Below are 20,380 nucleotides of genomic sequence, written 5' to 3'. Positions count from 1 at the left end.
CAATGCCTGCAGGGAAGGACGTCATGAGGCTCTGAAGGTCCAGAGTGAGTGAGGAGGTGGCAGTTTGCGTGGTCAGAGTCAGTGGCATGTGCTGCTCAGTGAGCAGACTAAGAACAGCGACCTAAGTGCTTAGCTCACCTGAGTTACCTCCCTGTGTGCCTGGCTGCTGCTCTGGATCTTTAAACCCCTCAGAATGATGCTGAGCCTTTCTAACAGCACAGTATAATCTCCTACAGAAAGAATTCCTAACCCTCCAATCCCAGCTCCCTTTGTGCAGCAGCCCCCAGCTAGAAGGATGAGAGTTACAGCATGTGGAGATCAGGGTCTTAGGTTGGCCCACAATCGGAAGAGGTCTGGAGGTGCCACTTGCACAGATCTCCCCTACACTATGTGGAGCTGGTGAATGGGATTGGCCACCTCCATAGCATCCCTCTCTTATGATGTGATGTTCTCATTATAATAGTGCATAAGGCCATAACTGACCTGCTGGCCATAGAATAGGGGCAGCTGTGAACTCTGCACTCTTCTCCACTGGCCTCAGTCACCACTTGCTGGATCACTATGTTTAAGGATAAGAAGATAACAAAGGCTCATCCTAGGAAAAGTGCCAAGACTCTCAGCTATCCAACACTGACAACTGGGCAGTTGGGCTTGTGATATGGACTAAAATCTGCAACCCCCTTTTAGCTTCTTTGGGCACACCCAAAGGAGGCACTCCTTAGGCAAATGGGGCATGCCCAGCTACTGAGGTGGGGAATGGGATTGCACAGGGATACAGCTGGCTCAAACCTTCCTTAGGAAGGAGTGTGGGATGGGACGAGAACATGGTCCCCAAGATGAACAGCCACAAATCCCATCAGGAACCACCACCAAGTGCTTTGAGAAACATACAGCAAGCAGTGAGACAGGACCATTTCCATCAACATTTATTGTGAAAGCTCAGTACTGGTCCAAGAAACAGACCTCAGGCCATTAGGCAGATTTCTTGCTAACAGAATAAAAACAACTGGAAACACAAAGTAGGAGATGGAAATAGCAGGCTGTTTTGTTATTTGCAACTCAGTGAGCTTGTACCCCACAGCACAAATCATTGCCCTGTGCTTGTGAAATGGATTAAAATCTGTAACCCCCTTTTAGCTTCTTTGGGCACACCCAACGGAGGCACTCCCTAGGCAAATGGGGCATGCCCAGCTCTGACAGAAGCAATTGCAGTGGCACAGATCCAAGCTGCTGAACATCCAATCACAAACTGAGCACCTACCATTCAACATATCCCATCTTTTCCTGTGTTACTCAGAATTTAAGAACAAAACATTTTTAATGAATTATTATTTCATCAAAGTGGCTAAACCCCTCTAGTGACTGCCTCTGCCCCTCCCCCAGGCAGATCAGCCCAGCCCCTGGCTTAAAGCTTTCCATTCTCATTGTGCAGGGATAGTGTGCACAGAGCTGGTGCAGTGGATGGGTAAGCATTGCAGACTTCACCTCTTCAGTACAACCTCCTGTGCTAAAAAACAACAACCCAATAAACCCATGGAAACTCTTGTGAAGTCACCTTTCCTTCCCCAATGCTCACTTTTCACTGGAAGAAAAGGGGGCTGCCCAACCCATCTTTGTATCCTGTGTTGCAAAATCTGGATCTGTAATTCTCCACTGGTGCAGATCCACTAGTGCTAGCAGCAGAAGAAGCTGTAAGTGTAGCCTTTTTGCACTACCATGGAACCTAATCCTGCTGGTGGTAAGAATGTCAAAGAGTGTCTGCTCTGCAGCCTCCACATTCCCCCCACAGGTGGAGATGTCTAGGTGGGCAATGATGGAGTAGCTGTCATAACTCTAAAGGGAAGGGTAACAGCCCTCCTGTGTACTATACTATAAAATCCCTCCTGGCCAGAGACACCAAAATCCTTTTACCTGTAAAGCTCAGGTAACCTGGCTGACACCTGACCCAAAGGACCAATAAGGGGACAAGATACTTTCAAATCTTGGTGTGGGGAAGGCTTTTGTTTGTGCTCTTTGTTTTGGGGGTTGTTCGCTCTTGGGACTAAGAGGGACCGGACATCAATCCAGGCTCTCCAAATCTTTCTGAACAAGTCTCTCATATTTCAAACTTGTAAGTAACAGCCAGGCAAGGCGTGTTAGGTTTATCTTTGTTTTCTCAACTTGTAAATGTTCCTTTTGCTAGAGGGTTTACCTCTGTGTGCTGTAACTTTGAACCTAAGGCTAGAGGGGGTTCCTCTGGGTTCTTTGAATCTGATTACCCTGTAAAGTTATTTTCCATCCTGATTTTACAGAGATGATTTTTACCTTTCTTTCTTTAATTAAAAGCCTTCTTTTTAAGAACCTGATTGATTTTTCCTTGATTTAAGATCCAAGGGGGTTGGATCTGGACTCACCAGGAAATTGGTGGAGAAGTCTCTCAAGGCTACCCAGGGAAGGGTTATATTACTTGGGAGGGAGATATTCTGGGGGGGCGGAGGGGAGCTAGACAGAGTTTCCCAAATAACTCATAAATAATTTGGGTGGTGGCAGCAAAAGCAGATCTAAGCTGGTAGTTAAGCTTAGAGGTTTTCATGCAGGTCCCCACATCTGTACCCTAGAGTTCAGAGTGGGGAAGGAACCTTGACAGTAGCCATGGCCACGGTGATGGAGTAGCCATGGCTGGTTTCTCTTGCAAGTGCTTTGTGACTGCTGGAGCCTGAATGGTGTGTGTCTCGTTAAAGCTGTTTGCAAACATTATGGGAAAACAACTTGCATTTGATATGCCTATCTCATAGAACTGGAAGGGACCCTGAAAGGTCATTGAGTCCAGTCCCCTGCCTTCACTAGCAGGACCAAGTACTGTCCCTGAGATTTTTTGCCCCAGATCCCTAAATGGCTCCCTCATGGATTGAACTCACAACCCTGGGTTTAGCAGGCCAATGCTCAAACCACTGAGCTATCTCTCCCCCCCCCCCCCCCCAAAAAAAAAGAAAAAGAAAAAAAACCCATAGAATATCAGGGTTGGAAGGGACCTCAGGAGGTCATCTAGTCCAACCCCCTGCTCAAGGCAGGACCAATCCCCAGACAGATTTTTTTTGCCCCAGATCCCTAAATGGTCCGTCAAGGATTGAGCTCACAACCCTGGGTTTAGCAGGTCAATGCTCAAACCACTGAGCTATCCCTCCCCCCTTTTACAACATGAATGTCAAAGAACATCCCACAGAGATGAAATGCCCAGACTTCATTCCATGTTTGTAAATCCCTGACAGAGTATTCAAGTATTAGTATTCCATGACTCTGCTTTGCAGGGGATTGTACACAGGTCTGACCGCACCGAACAGGCCCAACACCCGCTTAGAACAAATCTTGGCCCAGGATAGTATTGTCCCAGCCTTGAATAGAGCCCCAGACAAACTATTCTGCACAATTTTCATTGCCATTAACAGGAGTCAAGTGTGAAACGCTTATTCAGTGCTTCAGCATGTACAAATCCCGGCTGTGACATAGGTGGTTCTTCAATGCAAGTGGGCAGGGTGAAGCCCTTTGTCTGATACACAACATAGAGAGATCTACGGTTTTCAGAATGTATAGTCTATTAGAGAAGAGGTGAATACCAACAGGTCCTCTCCAGGAGAAAAGTTCTCCTCTCAGGATCCTCAGTGAGCTGCATTCGTAGGGGAAGAAGACTGAGCCAAGATCTCCTGTACAGATCTGAGGGGAGGATTTTGGCCCAAATTTGGTTCCCAAATAGTGGTTCCCCATTTAAGCAGCTATAAGGCTGTAAATATCCTTAACCCATAATCCCTTTTCCTTCAATGCACTGTCTGTACAACAGGTGACTGTAACTTTATTCCCCAAACACTACATACTACTTATAAACTTATCATTACAGTTCCCATCTCACTATAGAGCCCATTCGTCGTCTTTAAGCCAGGCAGTATAATAGGGGAGGAGTGCAGTGCCATGCTTCAGGGATTCTGGTCACTGGGGTCACACTTTAGCATAACTTTCACCCCCAAACCCTTCTTGGTTGTCTCAAAGGCCTCCAGCGCTTTTTCCAAAGGGAAGCGGTGTGTAACCAAAGGCTTGATGTCCACTCTCTTGGATGCAAGCATAGAAATCGCCATGGGCCACCTGGAAGGGAACACAAACAGCGAAAGATAAGGGTAGCCCTCTAGGTCTAGGGAATTTGTATATTGACCAGCAGATCTGCGTAATTGCACAAGAACCATCCAGACATGAGGCAGCATTCTTACAACGCTCAGAAACAGGACATGACCGGTCTGCAGGGGCCTTCCTCAGTTATTGCTAAACAGGCGAGAAACAATTTCTTTAGAGCCCAGTTCCACATGTCACTCCCATAAAATCAGGCAAAAGGCTTCAGGACTGAGCTCTCAAGCAGAGTGCAAAGCCTGCTCCTGATTAGCAGGGACTGTATGGGACAGAGCAGGTCCATGGCTCTGTCCCTGTCCCTGTCCCCACCTTCCACATTGGCAGGCAGAGCAGGCCAGGCTCAGAAGCACACACACTGCACCTGTTCAGGGGTGGAGCAGTGAGAACTCCAGGAGCTCCATGAAGCACAGTGCCTCCCGGAGCTCCTGTTGGAGCAAGGGACCTCAACTGAGCAGCTCGTTTACATCCTGATTCTCTGCTTGCTATAAAACACCACCATAGTCTTTCTGTTTGGAAGCACTGAGCTTGCATTGGCCAAGGGTTTATGAGGTTTTGTGTATAAGGCAATGACTCCAAAGTGAGTACAGTAATACTGAGCCAATGGTTATGCACACTGTTCACATGGGACAGCTAGCTGTGGTCTGCTCCAGCAGAATAAGTGACAAGCATTGGGAGTTACTATGTATTCAAATCACAGCAAAATGAAGTTTGAAAAAATATCAGTGCTGCGCGCTGCTCCTTTATCGCTCTGCCTCCTTGGTTATGCATGTTGGAGACTAGGTAAAATCGAGACCTCTGGCATCCCTATTGTGTTTTTAGCTCAAATGGTTCACTTAGAGTTCAATGCATTTAAGGAGCCAGTGGTGTGTATCCACAGATAACTGCTTGTGCGTGCCAATACTGCCCCCTTTGGTGGTAAGAGGAGTATGGAAATTCACAGAGTAGCTCCCACGGATTGTATTACACTTGTATTGGCTTACAGCTCAAACTCCGCCTGGTCAAAAGCTAGAATTCGACAGAGATTGATGGGATCTAACAAAACCAACACAGAAACAAACCTTCCAATTAAACAGATCCCCCAGGATGGACTTGAAGAGACAAAGATCTACACAAAACTAAACCCAGCTCTGCCACATCAGCAAGACCAAGGTTATGGCCTGCTCCAGAGACAGGGTAAAGCACAGCTCAGTCCCATCTACACTGCGAGACTGACCTACATCCATCAACATGGCTGTTTCTACAGCATAGACCAGGGGTGGGCAAACTTTTTGGCCCAAGGGCCACATCGGGGTTGCACAACTGTATGGAGGGCCGGGTAGGGAAGGCTGTGCCACCTCAAACAGCCTGGCCCCCACCCCCTCCCACTTCCCGCCCCCTGACTGCCCCCCTCAGAACTCCCAACCCATCCAAACCCCGTTGCTCCTTGTCCCCTGACCGCCCCCTCCCAGGACCCCCGCCCCCATCCAACCTCCCTGCTCCCTGTCCCCTGACTGTCCCGACCCCTATCCACACCCCTGCCCCCTGGCAGCCCCCCCGGGACTCCCACCCCCTATCCAACCGCCCTCTGCTCCTCGTCCCCTGACCACCTGCCCCTAACTGCCCCCAGGGATCCCACCCCCTTATCCAACCCCCCCTGCTCCCTGTCCCCTGACTGCCCTCCCGACCCCTATCCACATCCCCACTCCCTATCCACATCCCCACCCCCTGACAGGCCCCCTGGGACTCCCACTCCCAATCCTCCTTGTTCCCCATCCCCTGATCACCCCCCAGAACATCCGCCCCATCCAACCGCCCCCTCCTCCCTGACTGCTCCCCAGGATCCCCCGCTCCCTTACCCAAACCCCCCACTCCCCGCCCCCTTACCAACAGCAGGAGCTCACAGCTGCGACACCCAGCCAGAGCCAGCTGCACTCCCCACGCTGCCCAGCGGGAGTGGTGGGCCAGAGCGCGGCCTGCACGGTGGCGTGGCTGCGGGTGAGGGGGGACAGCGGGGGAGGGGCCGGGGACTAGGCTCCCTGGCCGGGAGCTCAGGGGCTGGGCAGGACGGGTCCTGCGGACCAGATGTGGCCCACGGGCCCTAGTTTGCCCACGTCTGGCATAGACAGAACCTAAAACTGTATAGATGAGGTCTAAATCTTTGTCTTCTTTATTCAGCCATTCTTTCAGAATTAAATTGCCATAAATCACATGACAATTCCATGAACAAACCCTTGGAGATCAGAGCTGGGAAACTACAGCCTAGACTAAGTGCAAAATCACCAAACTAGCAAGACTGGATCAAGCTTGTTATAGGTAAGGACCTACCAAATTCACTGCCATGAAAAATGCATCATGGACCATGAAATCTGATCTCCACCGTGAAATCTGGCTATTGTAGGGGAGATCAGATTTCACACAGTTGGGCGGCCAGAGAGCAGTAGCTGCTGACCAGGAGCTGAGCTCTGAAGGCAGTGTCACCCCCAGCAGCAGCGCAGAAATGAGGGTGGCATGTTATGGGGGGGTCATCAATTTTTGGTGGGGTCAGGACTGGCCTTATAGGTGGGCGAGTGGGCAACCACCCAAGGCCTTGTGGTCAGGGGGGTGCCATGGTCACCCCCTCCCACACACACACGGAGTCAGCCCAAGGCCCTTTTAACTCCCAAGCACTGGGTGTGGAGCCAGGAAGGGACAAGGCAGAGGGCACCCCAGCTGGGGGCTCCTACTGTCCGCTGGGCTCTAGCTGCTAGTCCCAGACAGGCTGGGGATGGACAGGACTTCCATTTCCTCTGCACGGGCCATGTCAGACCCATCTCTGGGAACATCCCCTGGCTGCAGGAAGCTCCACATCTGCTGTCTGGTAGTCCAGCTCTGAAGGCAGCGCTGCCGCTAGCAGCAGCGCAGAAGTGAGGGTGGCATGTATGGTATTGTCACCCTTACTTCTGCACTGCTGCTGGCGGTGGTGCTGCCTTCAGAGCTGGGCACCTGGCCAGCAGCTGCCCAGCTCTGAAGGCAGTAGCACAGAAGTAAGGGTGACAATACCTTGCTGATCTCCCAGCAATAGCCTTGCAACCCCCCTCTCCACCACCTCTTTTTGGGTTAGGACCCCCAGGGTTACAATACCGTGAAATTTCTGATTTAAATATCTGAAACCATGAAATTTATTATTTTTAAAATCCTATGACCGTGAAATTGACCAAAATGGACCCTAGTTATAGGATACAAACAAGTAGGATCTTATTTTTACCCTCTAGATCTGCAGGATTGGTTGTTAAATCCAGGTTCATATCCCACTGCCACAAGAGGTCAAAACACACACGACAGGATTTTCAGAGGGTTTGATAATTTTGCAGCCAATAATGAGACTTGTGTCTATCTGCGTGAAGGCAGAGCTCTCAAACTTCTTCCCAGCACAGACCATATCTCATTACAGAGACTGCCTCATGGACACCTCCCACCCATCCTCCATTGCCCACCCCCCATTTCCTCACCGCCACCTCATCTCCCCACCTACTCACCCAACTTCTGGCCCTCATCTACCCACCCCCACATGCCCACTCATCCCCTATCTCCCAGTGCCCAGCTCCCCACCCATCCTGCATTGCCCACCTCCCCACGGATCCCTTGGCCACCACCTCCTCACTGATTCTCTATCGCCCAGCTCCCACTCCTCATGCATTGGCCACTTCCCCATCCATCTCCCAGCCCCGACCTCGCCACACAACCCCCTCCTCACCTCCTCACCGATTCCCTATCATCCAGCTCCCACCTCATCCCCCATCTGCTGGCCCCCACCTATCCTCCAGACCCACCTCCCTATCCATCCTCCAACTCCTTACCCATCTCCTGGCCCCCATCTTCCCACCCAACCCCCATTGCCTATTCCCCCACCTCACTCATTGCCTGGCTCCCACCTCCTCACCTATCCCCACCATTCCTGTGTTGAAGTGGGAGCAGGTTTGCACTGCACACATTTGCCAGTTTCCCTAAAATGTTGCAGTGTCATTTGGAAAGCCAGCCAGTCTCCAAGACGCGTGATGCAGGAGGAGTGGGGCTGATGGTCTGACAGGGACCCTGCTCTGCAACAGGGACCTTTACATTGTCCTGAGAAGGAGTGATTAGAGGGGGAACATTACAGGGTCTTCCATTTCCTCCTTCCTTGTGGAGGAATTAATTCCTTCATGGACAATGGAGTAGTCTGTTGGCATGCCAGTGCACCCTGACCAATACTCACGTATTGCAGTAGCGAAATATCCCCTTGATATCCACCTCCCGCACAGCAGCATTCACGATGGGGACATGGACCATCTCCGGTCCCAGCCCCACCAGAACCAGGGTCCCGCCCGAGCGAGTGGCCTGAGAAGGAATAACAGAAACAAAATAAATGCAAGTGCTGCCTGCCCATGGAAGGTGACAAGCTCCTGTGTATATAGCAAAAATGAACATTGCTGCCAGTTTTCTGAGCAGGCTATAAAAGGAGTTGATACCCTAAAGCAGTGATTCTCAAACTTTTTTGATCGGGTCCCCGCTTCTGTGTGTCTGTAGTCATTTACACCCCACCCCACCCCCGTTTCCCCCCAGTGCATATACCCAGGCAGAGTGGAGAACAGCGGTTGCTTGCTGGGTGCCCAGCTCTGAAGGCAGCAGCAGCAGCACAGAAGTAAGGGTGGCAATGTGAAAAGTGGTATTTGTCAATATCACTTTTCACAGCAGACTTAGTGCCCCATTGCCACCCTTACTCCTGAGCTGCTGCTGCCACCCCGGGGCTGAGAGCCAGAACCCCGCTGCCTCCAAGTGAGCGATTGGGGAAGTGGGGGAAAGGACAGCCTGAGCCTGGGCTGCCTCCTGGTGAAGGACGGGCCGAGGGAAGAGAGCCTGAACCTAAGTGGTGCGGCTCCAACTGTCCCCTTTCTCCCCGTTTCCCGGGTGTGCACAGCCTTTCTTTATGAGCCCACCCACCAGGGGCTGACAGCCACAGCTCTTAAAAAAAAGCACACAGTTCACGCCTCCCTTGACACATTCCCGCACCTCCCTTGGAAGGCCTATCCCACAGCTTGAGAACCACTGCCCTAAAGCATGTACAGGCTTGTACTTGGGGCAGCTGGCCCATCCTGCAGTTCACACTGCCACAGCTACATTCTCTCTTTAGCATACTAGCTTGATGACAGCTCACACGAGTATGCCTCCTTCAGATGGGAAGCACACTCCCAGCTCCAAGTGTAGACATACCCATAGGTGCTTTTGACGTTTCAGACAGTTTCCAATAAAACCACCCAGATCCTCTTCCCCGTCATCCTGTGCATGGAGGTGTCCCATTCTCCTACCCTTCTAAGTCCCAAGGTGGCACTCCACAGCTCTTTGTACACACACAAGGAGGGGACAGAGAGTGGTCAGGACAGAGGGAGCAGTGAGTGGGCTGTGGAGAAGCACATTGCTCCCCCTCAAGCCCTGCAGAGCTTACCAGGAAAAAACAATACACTGTGTGGAGCTGAATTGTTTTTTCTACTGAGCTCCATGTATGGGTCCTAAGGACCTCTGGCAAGGGAGTCCCTGCTAGGTCAGCTCTCCTGGAGTCTAACTGCCAGGGGGCAGAGAGAAAGGCACTGGGGCAGAGCCTAAGGGTAAGGTGAACAGGTGCAACCTGCATGGCACTGATGTAATCACCTCTACACTGGGGTTTTGTACTGGGCTGCTCCACTAGTAGCTGAAACACCCGTGTAGACAAGGCCTAAGAAACAAACTATCCCAATTACTCTTATTAATTATTTGTGTAACAGTAGCATCTAGAGGCCCCAAGCAAGATTGGGGCTCCATTGCAAGAGACAGTCCCTGAGTCCCTGCCCCAGAAATTAGAATCTAAACAGACAAGCTGGACAGAAAGGGGAACAGGCAGGGTTCAAGGTCACACAGCACTGCAGTGTCGGGAGTGGGATTACAACTCAGCCCTTTTGAGTCACAGTCCACTGCCCTGCCACAACACTATGCTGTCAAAACATTAAAGTTGATAATAAAATAATTTCACGGCAGGAGTGCTCAGAATGTCTAATAATAACCTGCACATCTATTGATGAATTTATTATGCCTGAAACTGTGCTGCATACCAGCACATTATTTTGGATCTCTAAATAACGCTGTCAGTTGCTCCATAGCACATACAACTTATTGATGTTCTCAATGGGTCTTCAATAACCCACCTGGGCTATATTCCTGGCTCTTGGCACCTGACCCAAGAAGGATCAATTCTCTTTCAAGCCTGGAATTGAGAAGTTTTCTGAAGAAAACACTGCTTAGTCACAAGTGCTGTTATTTGCACAGGCGTACGTGACTGCTGACAGGTTCCACAGTGCTCCAGACCACAGCAAGTGGGAGCTGCAGAGCACAGAGATAGGCATGTGCATCCTCACTGCAGGGACTGGCTTGTACCAGGGACCCCGCCTCACTGTAACTAAGGATATCTCAGCTCTTTGATACTGCTCTGGCAGCCAGAGATCTACAGATCTCTAGAGATCTTCTAGAGAAAGGGCCCTAGCTCCAGGATTCTGATGATGCTGAAAATCCAGACCATAATTTTCAAATGTCTGAAGTCTTCTTAGGCCATGAGTTCAATACAGTCACAATGATGTTATAGCAATTGTATGACAGGTGGAATGTATGGGACTAGGTCTGCACAAGGAGGAATGAATATGCAGATCTCTACCCGCCTGGCAGATGATTAGCCACCTCCGTGGAATCACTATGCTCCAACAACCCCCCCCAAAAGCGCTACTTGGAGCCATGAAGGAGACAGACCTGAGCAGCCGGGGGGAGGGGGAGGGAGAGGCAGAAAAGTGACATTGTTCCCCTTCTCCCAGTGGAGGTTCCCAGGAAAAGATGATGTTGCCAAACTAGAGTGTGAATCAGTGTCTAATCTCAGATATGAGGCTAGGTTACACTCCCCCACAACACAAAGTGCAAGAGACGCCCAAATCCCACTTCTTGCAAATATAGCTCAGTTGTTACTAGGCTGCAGAGCAGCGCTCCTGATACAGGAGCTATCTATAGTGCAGCTTGTTTCAGAATCCCAGTGCTTCCGGGCACTACTTCCTCTAGGCTTCACTCATCTCGGTTAGTCACAGAAAACTTATGCAAATAGGTCTTTATTTAACTTAGCAATTGCCGAGACCCTGATTGCAAAATCAGTGGGGCCAGTGTAAACAATGGTAATGTTTCCTGCAGAAAATATAGACTCATAGTACATTAATATTACATCAGAGGGGGAGCTCATGTGATCATAGAGTCAGGACAGCATGGAAATGTAGGGCTGGACGAGACCTCAAGAGGTCATCCTGTCCAGCCCCCTGCACTCGGGCAGGACCAAGTAAACCTAGGTGAGCCCTGACAGGTGGCTGTCCTACCGGTTCTTAAAAACTTCCAATGACGGGGATTCCACAAACTCCCTTGGAATCCTGTTCCACAGCTTAACTACCCTTAGAGTTAGAAAGTTTTTCCTAATATCTAACCTAAATCTCCCTTGCTGTAGACTAAGCTGATTACTTCTTGTCCTGCCTTCAGCGGACATGGAGAGCAATTGATCACAGTCCTCTTTATAACAGCCCTTAACATATCTGAAGACCATTATCGGGTCCCTCCTCAGTCTTTTCTCAAGACTAAACATGTCCAGTTTTTATAACTTTCCCTCATACGTTAGGTTTTCTAAGGCCAGGTCTACACCCAGCCGCTAGTTCGGCGGCTGGGAATCGAAGTTCTGGGTTCGATTTATCGCGTCTGGTCTGGACGCGATAAATCAATCCCGGAAGCGCTCGCCGTCGACTGCGGTACTCCAGCTCGGTGAGAGGAGTACCGCGGAGTCGACGGGGAGCCTGCCTGCCGCGTGTGGACCGCGTCTGAACCGCGGTAAGTTCGAACTAAGGTATGTCGACTTCAGCTACGTTATTCACGTAGCTGATGTTGCGTACCTTAGTTCGAATTTGGGGGGTAGTGTAGACCAGGCCTAAATGTTTTATCATTTTTGCTGTTCTCTGGACTCTCTCCGGTTTGTCCACACCTTTCCTGAAGTGCAGCACCCAGAACTGGATACAATACTCCAGCTGAGGCCTCACCAGTGCGGAGCAGAGCAGAACAATTCTGTCCCGTGTGTTACATATGACACTCCTGTTAATACACCCTAAAATGATAGCCTTTTTTGCAACTTCATCACATTGCTGGCTCATAATTTGTGATCTACTCTAACCCCCAGCTCCTTTTCAGCAGTGCTACCACCTAACCAATTATTCCCCATGTTGTAGTGGTGCATTTGATTTTTCCTTCCTAAGTACAGTACTTTGCACTTGCCTTTACTGAATTTCATCTTGTTGATTTCAGACCAATTCTCCTATTTGTCAAGGTTGTTTTGAATTCTAAGCCTGTCCTTCAAATTACTTGCAACCCATCCCAGCTTGGAGTCATCTACAAATTTTATAAGCGTGGTCTCTGCTCCATTATTCAAGTCATTAATGAAAATATTGACGAGTACCGGACACAGGACTAACCTCTGCAGAACCACATTAGATAGGCCTCCCAGTTTGACAGAAAACCATAGAATCATAGAATATCAGGGTTGGAAGGGACCTCAGGAGGTGATCTAGTCCAATCCCCTGCTCAAAGCAGGACCAATCCACATTGCTAACTACTTTTTGAGCACAGTCTTTCAACCATTTGTACACCCACCTTTATAGTCATTTCATCTAGACCATATTTCCTTAGTTTGGCTATGAGAATGTAATGTGGGACTGTATCAAAAGTAGGGCTGTCAAACGATTAAAAAAATTAATCGCAATTAATCGCGCAATTAAAAAAAATCAATAGCGATTAATTGCACTGTTAAACAATAATAGAATACCATTTATTTAAATATTTTTGAATGTTTTCTACATTTTCAAATATATTGATTTCAATTACAACACAATAAAAAGTGTACAGTGCTGACTTTATATTTAAGTATTTGCACTGTAAAAAAACAAAAGAAATTGTATTTTTCAATTAACCTAATACAAGTACTGCAGTGCAATCTCTTTATCATGAAAGTTGAATTTACAGATGTAGAATTATGTACAAAAAAACCTGCATTCAAAAATAAAACAATGTAAAATTTTAGAGCCTGCAAGTCCACTCAGTCCTATTTCTTGTTCAGCCAATCACTCAGACAAACAAGTTTGTTTACATTTGCAGGTGATAATGCTGCCCGCTTCTTGCTTATGTCACCTGAAAGTGAGAACAGCAGTTCTCATGGCACTATTGTAGCCGGCGTCGCAAGATATTTACGTGCCAGATGCGCGAAAGACTCATATGTCCCTTCATGCTTCAACCACCATTCCCGGGAACATGCGTCCATGCTGATGACGGGTTCTGCTCGATAACAATCCAAAGCAGCGAGGACCGACACATGTTCATTTTCATTATCTGAGTCAGATCCCACCAGCAGAAGGTTGATTTTCTTTTTTGGTGGTTCGGGTTCTGTAGTTTCCGCATTGGTGTGTTGCTCTTTTAAGACTTCTGAAAGCATGCTCCACACCTCGTCCCTCTCAGGTTTTGGAAAGCACTTCAGATTTTTAAACCTTGGGTCGAGTGCTGTTGCTACCTTTAGAAATCTCACACTTGTACCTTCTTTGCGTTTTGTCAAATCTGCAAATCAACTACTACATGACCCCAGGAGGAGGGACCGAAGCTTGAGCCCACCCAAGCCCCACCACCCCGGGTGGGGGGCCAAAGCCAAAAGGCTTCAGCCCCAGGCAGAGGGCCTGTAATCTGAGCCCCAGTGCCCAGGGTTGAAGTCCTCAGGCTTTGGCTTCAGCCCCGGGCAGTGGGGCTCGGGCTTCGGCTTCAGTCCTGGGCCTCAGAAAGTCTAAGACAGCCCTGGTGACCCCATTAAAATGGGGTCGTGACCCACTTTGGAGTCCCAACCCACAGTTTGAGAATCACTGCACTACAGTACTTGTATGAGGTGAATTGAAAAATACTATTTCTTTTGTTTATCATTTTTACAGGGCAAATATTTGTAATAAAAAATAATATACACTTTGATTTCAATTACAACACAGAATACAATATATATGAAAACGTAGAAAAACATCCAAAATATTTAATAAATTTCAATTGGTGTTCTATTGTTTAACAGTGCGATTAAAAGTGCGATTAATCGCGATTCATTTTTTTTAGTTAATTGCGTGAGTTAACTACGATTAATCGACAGCCCTAGTCAAAAGCATTACTAAAATCAAGATATATCAGATCTAGTGCTTCCCCGTAGCATTAGGCGAGTAATCCTGTTAAAAAAGGAAATTAGGTTGGTTTGGCATGATTAGTTCTTGACAAATCCATGCTGGCTATTCCTTATAACCAGAAGACATCTGGTCGATGATCAGTCCCATAATTGTAGGCACAAATACTAGCATTGCTATGGCAATCTCATGGATAGCAATGAGAATCCTGCACAAATACTGAGGGGAAGATGGGACCAGTGCTTGAGAGCCTAGAGATGGAAAAGGCCCATCAAGTCCGAGCTGTTCCCTAGAATACATTACCCTGTGTTTTGTCTGTACCATTCTACATCCTAGCAGAATGCACACTAGGGGGTATGGCCCTGTGATTCAGCCTGCATTGTCATTTACTTGGCTTCATTTCAGTGCTCCTAGTTCTTACTACAACTAGCCTTCCAACAGCACTGCTAGTGTACAAAGGGTACATGAAGAAAGTTGCCCAGAAAAGCTCACAAGGCAAACAATGCATACATACACAAGCCAAGGAACAGTGTGCACAGTGGAGAACCCGATAGTCCTGGGAAAGGTGGGTCTGAAGGTGAAATTTGGGGTAAGACAGAAGAAGAAGGTGCTTGGTGGACAAAATCTCGGAGACAATTCCAGGCTTGGGAAGAGTGGGGGCAAGTCATGAGTGGGAGGAGACACAGGAAGCAGTGAGGAGAGTATATGAAAGATGAAGAGGGGACATATGACAAATTGGGGATGCTAACAGATAATGGAGTGGGGAGATGAAGAGCCATTGAAGGAGATACTGTAGAAGTCAGCAAGGCAGAAGGAGGATGGGAAAACACAACATCAATCAAGGATGGGAAAACACAACAGTTCTGCCAATTACCATTACCCACAGGAGACCACGGCCAATTGGGAGCCAACACAACACATTCCCTTGGGCTGATGCAACCCTCTCTCTCTTGCATGCTGTGTGCTGCTAGCTGCAAGGGAAGTGGAGCTGCTCGCCTCAATCAATGGCCAACATTGACATCTACAAACAGGAGAGGTGAAGGAGCAAGGAGAGGACACAATGCATAAAGAACTCAGCACCCTCTCTATGCCACACCTCAGTGCAGAGTACTGCACAGTAAGCCAGAGACCATCCCTGGAAATACAAATCAGGGCCTATGTAGTCAGAGAGTCTAGGGGCCCAACTAGGGACATCCTAAAAGGACTCAGTTTTCAGAAATTATTGAGCACCTGCCCTGTGAAATTCAGGCTTCTTTAAAGTTAAGCACCCAAAAATCATAGCAGCTTTGGAATATTTAGGCCAAGGTCCCCTGCACAGAGGAAAAGAGCACCCCCAGTCCCTGATAGCATGGGGAGGGCATGGCTACCCCATGGCATAGAACTCAGCTCTCCGGCAGGAGAGCAGAGCAATATTATTTCTGCATATGCACACTCGACTAAGTTCTGCCCTGAGATACACACACACAAGTTAGAGGGAAGTAAATGCACATATGCTATCTACCACTAACTCTGCTTAAGGTGGCACAGAGGACTGACAGCTCCATTGCAAGCCTTGGCTCTGACACAGATCCACCACAAGGTAAATTCAGCCAAGTGGCCTCAGGGAGACTATGGTGGGTGCAGCCCTCCGTCTGCCTGAACAAGCGGCTGCACTCCAGCAAAGGACTGAAATCTCCATTGTCATGCATTGACTCTGCCCTGCTGGTAGAGGAGTCTGGCCAGTAAAGTGGGTTTCTCACACAGTTTCACCTCTCATTTTATTTTTAGCCACTCCAATGACCAACCTGAAAGGAGAGAAGTAAATGCTGGCACTGATCTTGGATAGGGGAAGGAGGAACTCACGTAAATGCCAGTTTGGATGCTGGCCTCTGCCCCGGAGCACTCCACGGTTATGTCAGGCATGCAGTTAAGCAAACCTTGCACCATGCAGGCCATGTCCTTTGGGGTTTCTTTCTTTATCTGAATGGTGAAATCTGCCCCGACCTCTTTGGCTTTTTCCAGGCGGGAGGCGGATAAATCTGGGGAAGGAAGAAATAAATCACAGAATTGCAGCTGGCTGACAAACGTCATGCAAGAAAAGATGTCACACAGAGAGGTCCTGCAGCAAGCATGCCCAGTAGGGCATGGGCACACTGTATGCACACAATGCAGGCACATTGGGTGGAAAAGTGTGGTTCCCCTTCAGAACTCCCCCAGCTTGACGGTGCGCGGATGGGGTAGGAGATCAGCTCTCCTCTCTGGGCTGGTGGGGAAAAGATGTGCAACAAGCAACTTAAAGGCACAAGAGATGCCAACAGGACTCTGGCCCCAGGGAAAGTTGCCGCTTTCAAAGATGCTGAGGTCTTAATATTCTGAAGCCCATAGACAAGTCATTCTGACCAGGGCATGTAGCAAAGGTGCAGCTGCAGGCACCTGGCAACAATGAGGTTCTCTACAGATGTAACATTATCACCATGTAAAAGCAGCAAAGAGTCCTGTGGCACCTTAGACTAACAGACGTATAGGAGCATGAGCTTTCGTGGGTGAATACCCACTTCTTCGGATGCATGTGACCGAAGAAGTGGGTATTCACCCGCGAAAGCTCATGCTCCTGTATGTCTGTTAGGGTACGTCTACACTACGAAATTAGGTCGAATTTATAGAAGCCGGTTTTATAGAAATCGGTTTTATACAGCCGATTGTGTGTGTCCCCACATAAAATGCTCTAAGTGCATTAAGTCGGCGGACTGCGTCCACAGTACCAAGGCTAGCGTCGACTTCCAGAGCGTTGCACTGTGGGTAGCTATCTCCGCCGCCCATTGGAATTCTGGGTTGAGATCCCAATGCCTGAATGATGCAAAAACAGTGTCGCGGGGGGTTCTGGGTACATGTCATCAGGCCCCTCCCCCTCCGTCAGAGCAACGGCAGACAATCGATTCGCGCCTTTTTACCTGGGTTACCTGTGCAGACAACATACCATGGCAAACATGGAGCCTGCTCAGCTCAGCTCACCGTCACCATATGTCATCTGGGTGCCGGCAGAAGTGGTACTGCATTGCTACAGCAGCAGCTAATTGCCTTTTGGCAGTAGACAGTGCAGTATGACTGGTAGCCGTCATCGGCTATCTGGGTGCTGGCAGACGTGGGGCTGCATTGCTACACAGCAGCAGCTCCTTGCCTTTTGGCAGTGGATGGTGTATTACGACTGGTATTCGTCGTCGTCGTACTCCTCAGTGAGTTTGGTCAGAGGCACCTGGGCAGACATGTTTTGTCTCCTGGAGACTCAGTCCTGCCGGCAGTCCTATTGAACCGTCTTGACGATGATGGCTAGCAGTCGTAGTACAGTATCTTCTGCCAAGCACCCAGAAGATGCCGAGGGCTATCAGTCATGCTGCACCGTCTGCTGCCAGCTTAAGATGTAAAAAATAGATGGACCAGATTTGTTCTGTATTCATTTGCTTCCCCCTCCCTCCGTGAAATCAACGGCCTGCTAAACCCAGGGTTTTGAGTTCAATCTTTGGGGGGGGCATTCTGTGTGACAGTTGTTTGTGTTTCTCCCTGATGCACAGCCACCTTTGTTGATTTTAATTCCCTGTACCTGTACGCCATGTTGTCACTCGCCCCTCCCTCCCTCCATCAGACACTAGTTTCGCGCCTTTTTTCAGACCAGACGCCATAGCACTGGGATCATGGAGCCCGCTCAGATCACCGCAGCAATTATGAGCACTATGAACACCATGCGCATTGTCCTGGAGTATATGCAGAGCCAGGACATGCCAAAGCAAAACCAGGACCAGCCGAGGAGGCGATTGCAGCGCGGCGACGAGAGTGATGAGGAAATTGACATGGACATAGCCCTCTCACAAGGTACAGGCCCCAGCAATGTGCAAATCATGGTGTTGCTGGGGCAGGTTCATGCCGTGGAACGCCGATTCTGGGCCCAGGAAACAAGCACAGACTGGTGGGACAGCATCATGTTGCAGGTGTGGGACGATTCCCAGTGGCTGCAAAACTTTCGCATGCGTAAGGGCACTTTCATGGAACTTGGTGACTTGCTTTCCCCTGCCCTGAAGCGCCAGAATACCAGGATGAGAGCAGCCCTCACAGTTGAGAAGCGAGTGGCGATAGCCCTGTGGAAGCCTGCAACGCCAGACAGCTACCGGTCAGTCGGGAATCAATTTGGAGTGGGCAAATCTACTGTGGGGGCTGCTGTGATCCAAGTTGCCAGGGCAATCAAAGACCTGGTGATATCAAGGGTAGTGACTCTGGGAAACATGCAGGCCATAGTGGATGGCTTTGCTGCAATGGGATTCCCAAACTGTGGTGAGGCGATAGACGGAACCCATATCCCTATCTTGTCACCGGAGCACCAAGCCACCGAGTACATAAACCGCAAGGGGTACTTTTCAATGCTACTGCAAGCCCTGGTGGATCACAAGGGACGTTTCACCAACATCAACGTGGGATGGCCGGGAAAGGTACATGATGCTCGCGTCTTCAGGCACTCTGGTCTGTTTCGAAAGCTGGAGGAAGGGACTTTCTTCCCGGACCAGAAAATAACCGTTGGGGATGTTGAAATGCCTATCGTTATCCTCGGGGACCCAGCCTACCCCTTAATGCCATGGCTCATGAAGCCGTACACAGGCAGCCTGGACAGTAGTCAGGACCTGTTCAACTACAGGCTGAGCAAGTGCTGAATGGTGGTGGAATGTGCATTTGGACGTTTAAAAGACCTCAGCGAAACCAATATCCCCATTGTTATTGCTGCTTGCTGTGCGCTCCACAATATCTGTGAGAGTAAGGGGGAGACATTTATGGCGGGGTGGGAGGTTGAGGCAAATCGCCTGGCCGCTGATTACGCGCAGCCAGACACCAGGGCGGTTAGAAGAGTACAGCAGGGCGCGGTGCGCATCAGAGAAGCTTTGAAAACGAGTTTTGTGACAAGCCAGGCTATGGTGTGAAACTTCTGTTTGTTTCTCCTTGATGAACCCTCTGCCCCCCCCCCACTCGGTTCACTCTACTTCCCTGTAAACCAGCCACCCCACCCTCCACTCCCCCCTTCGAGCACCGCTTGCAGAGGCAATAAAGTCATTGTTACTTCTCATTCATGCATTCTTTATTAATTCATTACACAACTAGGGGGATAATTGCCAAGGTAGCCCGGGATGGGTGGGGGAGGAGAGAAGGAAAAGTACACACTGCAGTTTAAAACTTTAAAACTTTAACACTTATTGAAGGCCAGCCTTCCGATGCTCGGGCAATCATCTGGGGTGGAGTGACTGGGTGGCCGGAGGCCCACCCACCATGTTCTTGGGCGTCTGGGTGAGGAGGCAATGGGACTTGGGGAGGAGGGCTGTTGGTTACACAGGGGCTGTAGCGGCGGTCTCTGCTCCTGCTGCCTTTCCTGCAGCTCAACCATACGCTGGAGCATATCAGTTTGATGCTCCAGCAGCCGGAGCATCGACTCTTGCCTTCTGTCTGCAAGCTGACGCCACCTATCATCTTCAGCCCGCCACTTGCTCTGTTCATCCCGCGATTCAGCCCGCCACCTCTCCTCTCGTTCATATTGTGCTTTTTTGCACTCTGACATTGACTGCCTCCACGCATTCTGCTGTGCTCTTTCAGCGTGGGAGGACATCTGGAGCTCTGAGAACATATCATCCCGAGTCCGCCATTTTCTCCTTCTAATCTTCACTAGCCTCGGCGAAGGAGAAACATTTGCAGCTGGTGGAGGAGAAGGGAGAGGTGGTTAAAAAAGACACATTTTAGAGAACAATGGGTACACTCTTTCACGTTAAATTTTGCTGTTCACATTACACAGCACATGTGCTTTCGTTACAAGGTCGCATTTTTCCTCTTATATTGAGGGCCTGCCGGTTTGGTGTGAGAGATCACTCACGCAGTGCCAGGCAACAGATTTCGGCTTGCAGGCAGCCATGGTAAGCCACAGTCTTTTGGCTTTTTTAACCTTCTTAACATGTGGGAATGGTTTCAAACAGTAGCGCCCTCATTTCCCA

At 49.4% G+C, this 20,380-nt stretch overlaps 1 protein-coding gene across 1 annotated transcript in view; it reads right to left on the bottom strand.

The window, feature by feature from the left end:
- Window positions 1–3,828: 3,828 nt before the first annotated feature.
- Window positions 3,829–20,380, bottom strand: part of SORD (sorbitol dehydrogenase) — a 38,822-nt gene continuing 22,270 nt past the window's right edge. The window contains exons 7-9 of the mRNA XM_065412258.1: window positions 16,227–16,402; window positions 8,363–8,484; window positions 3,829–4,113 (exon numbers count right to left, since the gene is read on the bottom strand). Coding sequence (XP_065268330.1) covers window positions 3,948–4,113; window positions 8,363–8,484; window positions 16,227–16,402 — 464 coding nt within the window. The 3' untranslated portion in view covers window positions 3,829–3,947. The remainder of the gene's footprint in view (window positions 4,114–8,362; window positions 8,485–16,226; window positions 16,403–20,380) is intronic.

This window comes from Emys orbicularis, chromosome 10, assembly GCF_028017835.1.
Source record: "Emys orbicularis isolate rEmyOrb1 chromosome 10, rEmyOrb1.hap1, whole genome shotgun sequence".
NCBI classification, from domain to species: Eukaryota; Metazoa; Chordata; order Testudines; family Emydidae; genus Emys; species Emys orbicularis.
This window is presented reverse-complemented; position numbering and strand designations above follow the sequence as displayed.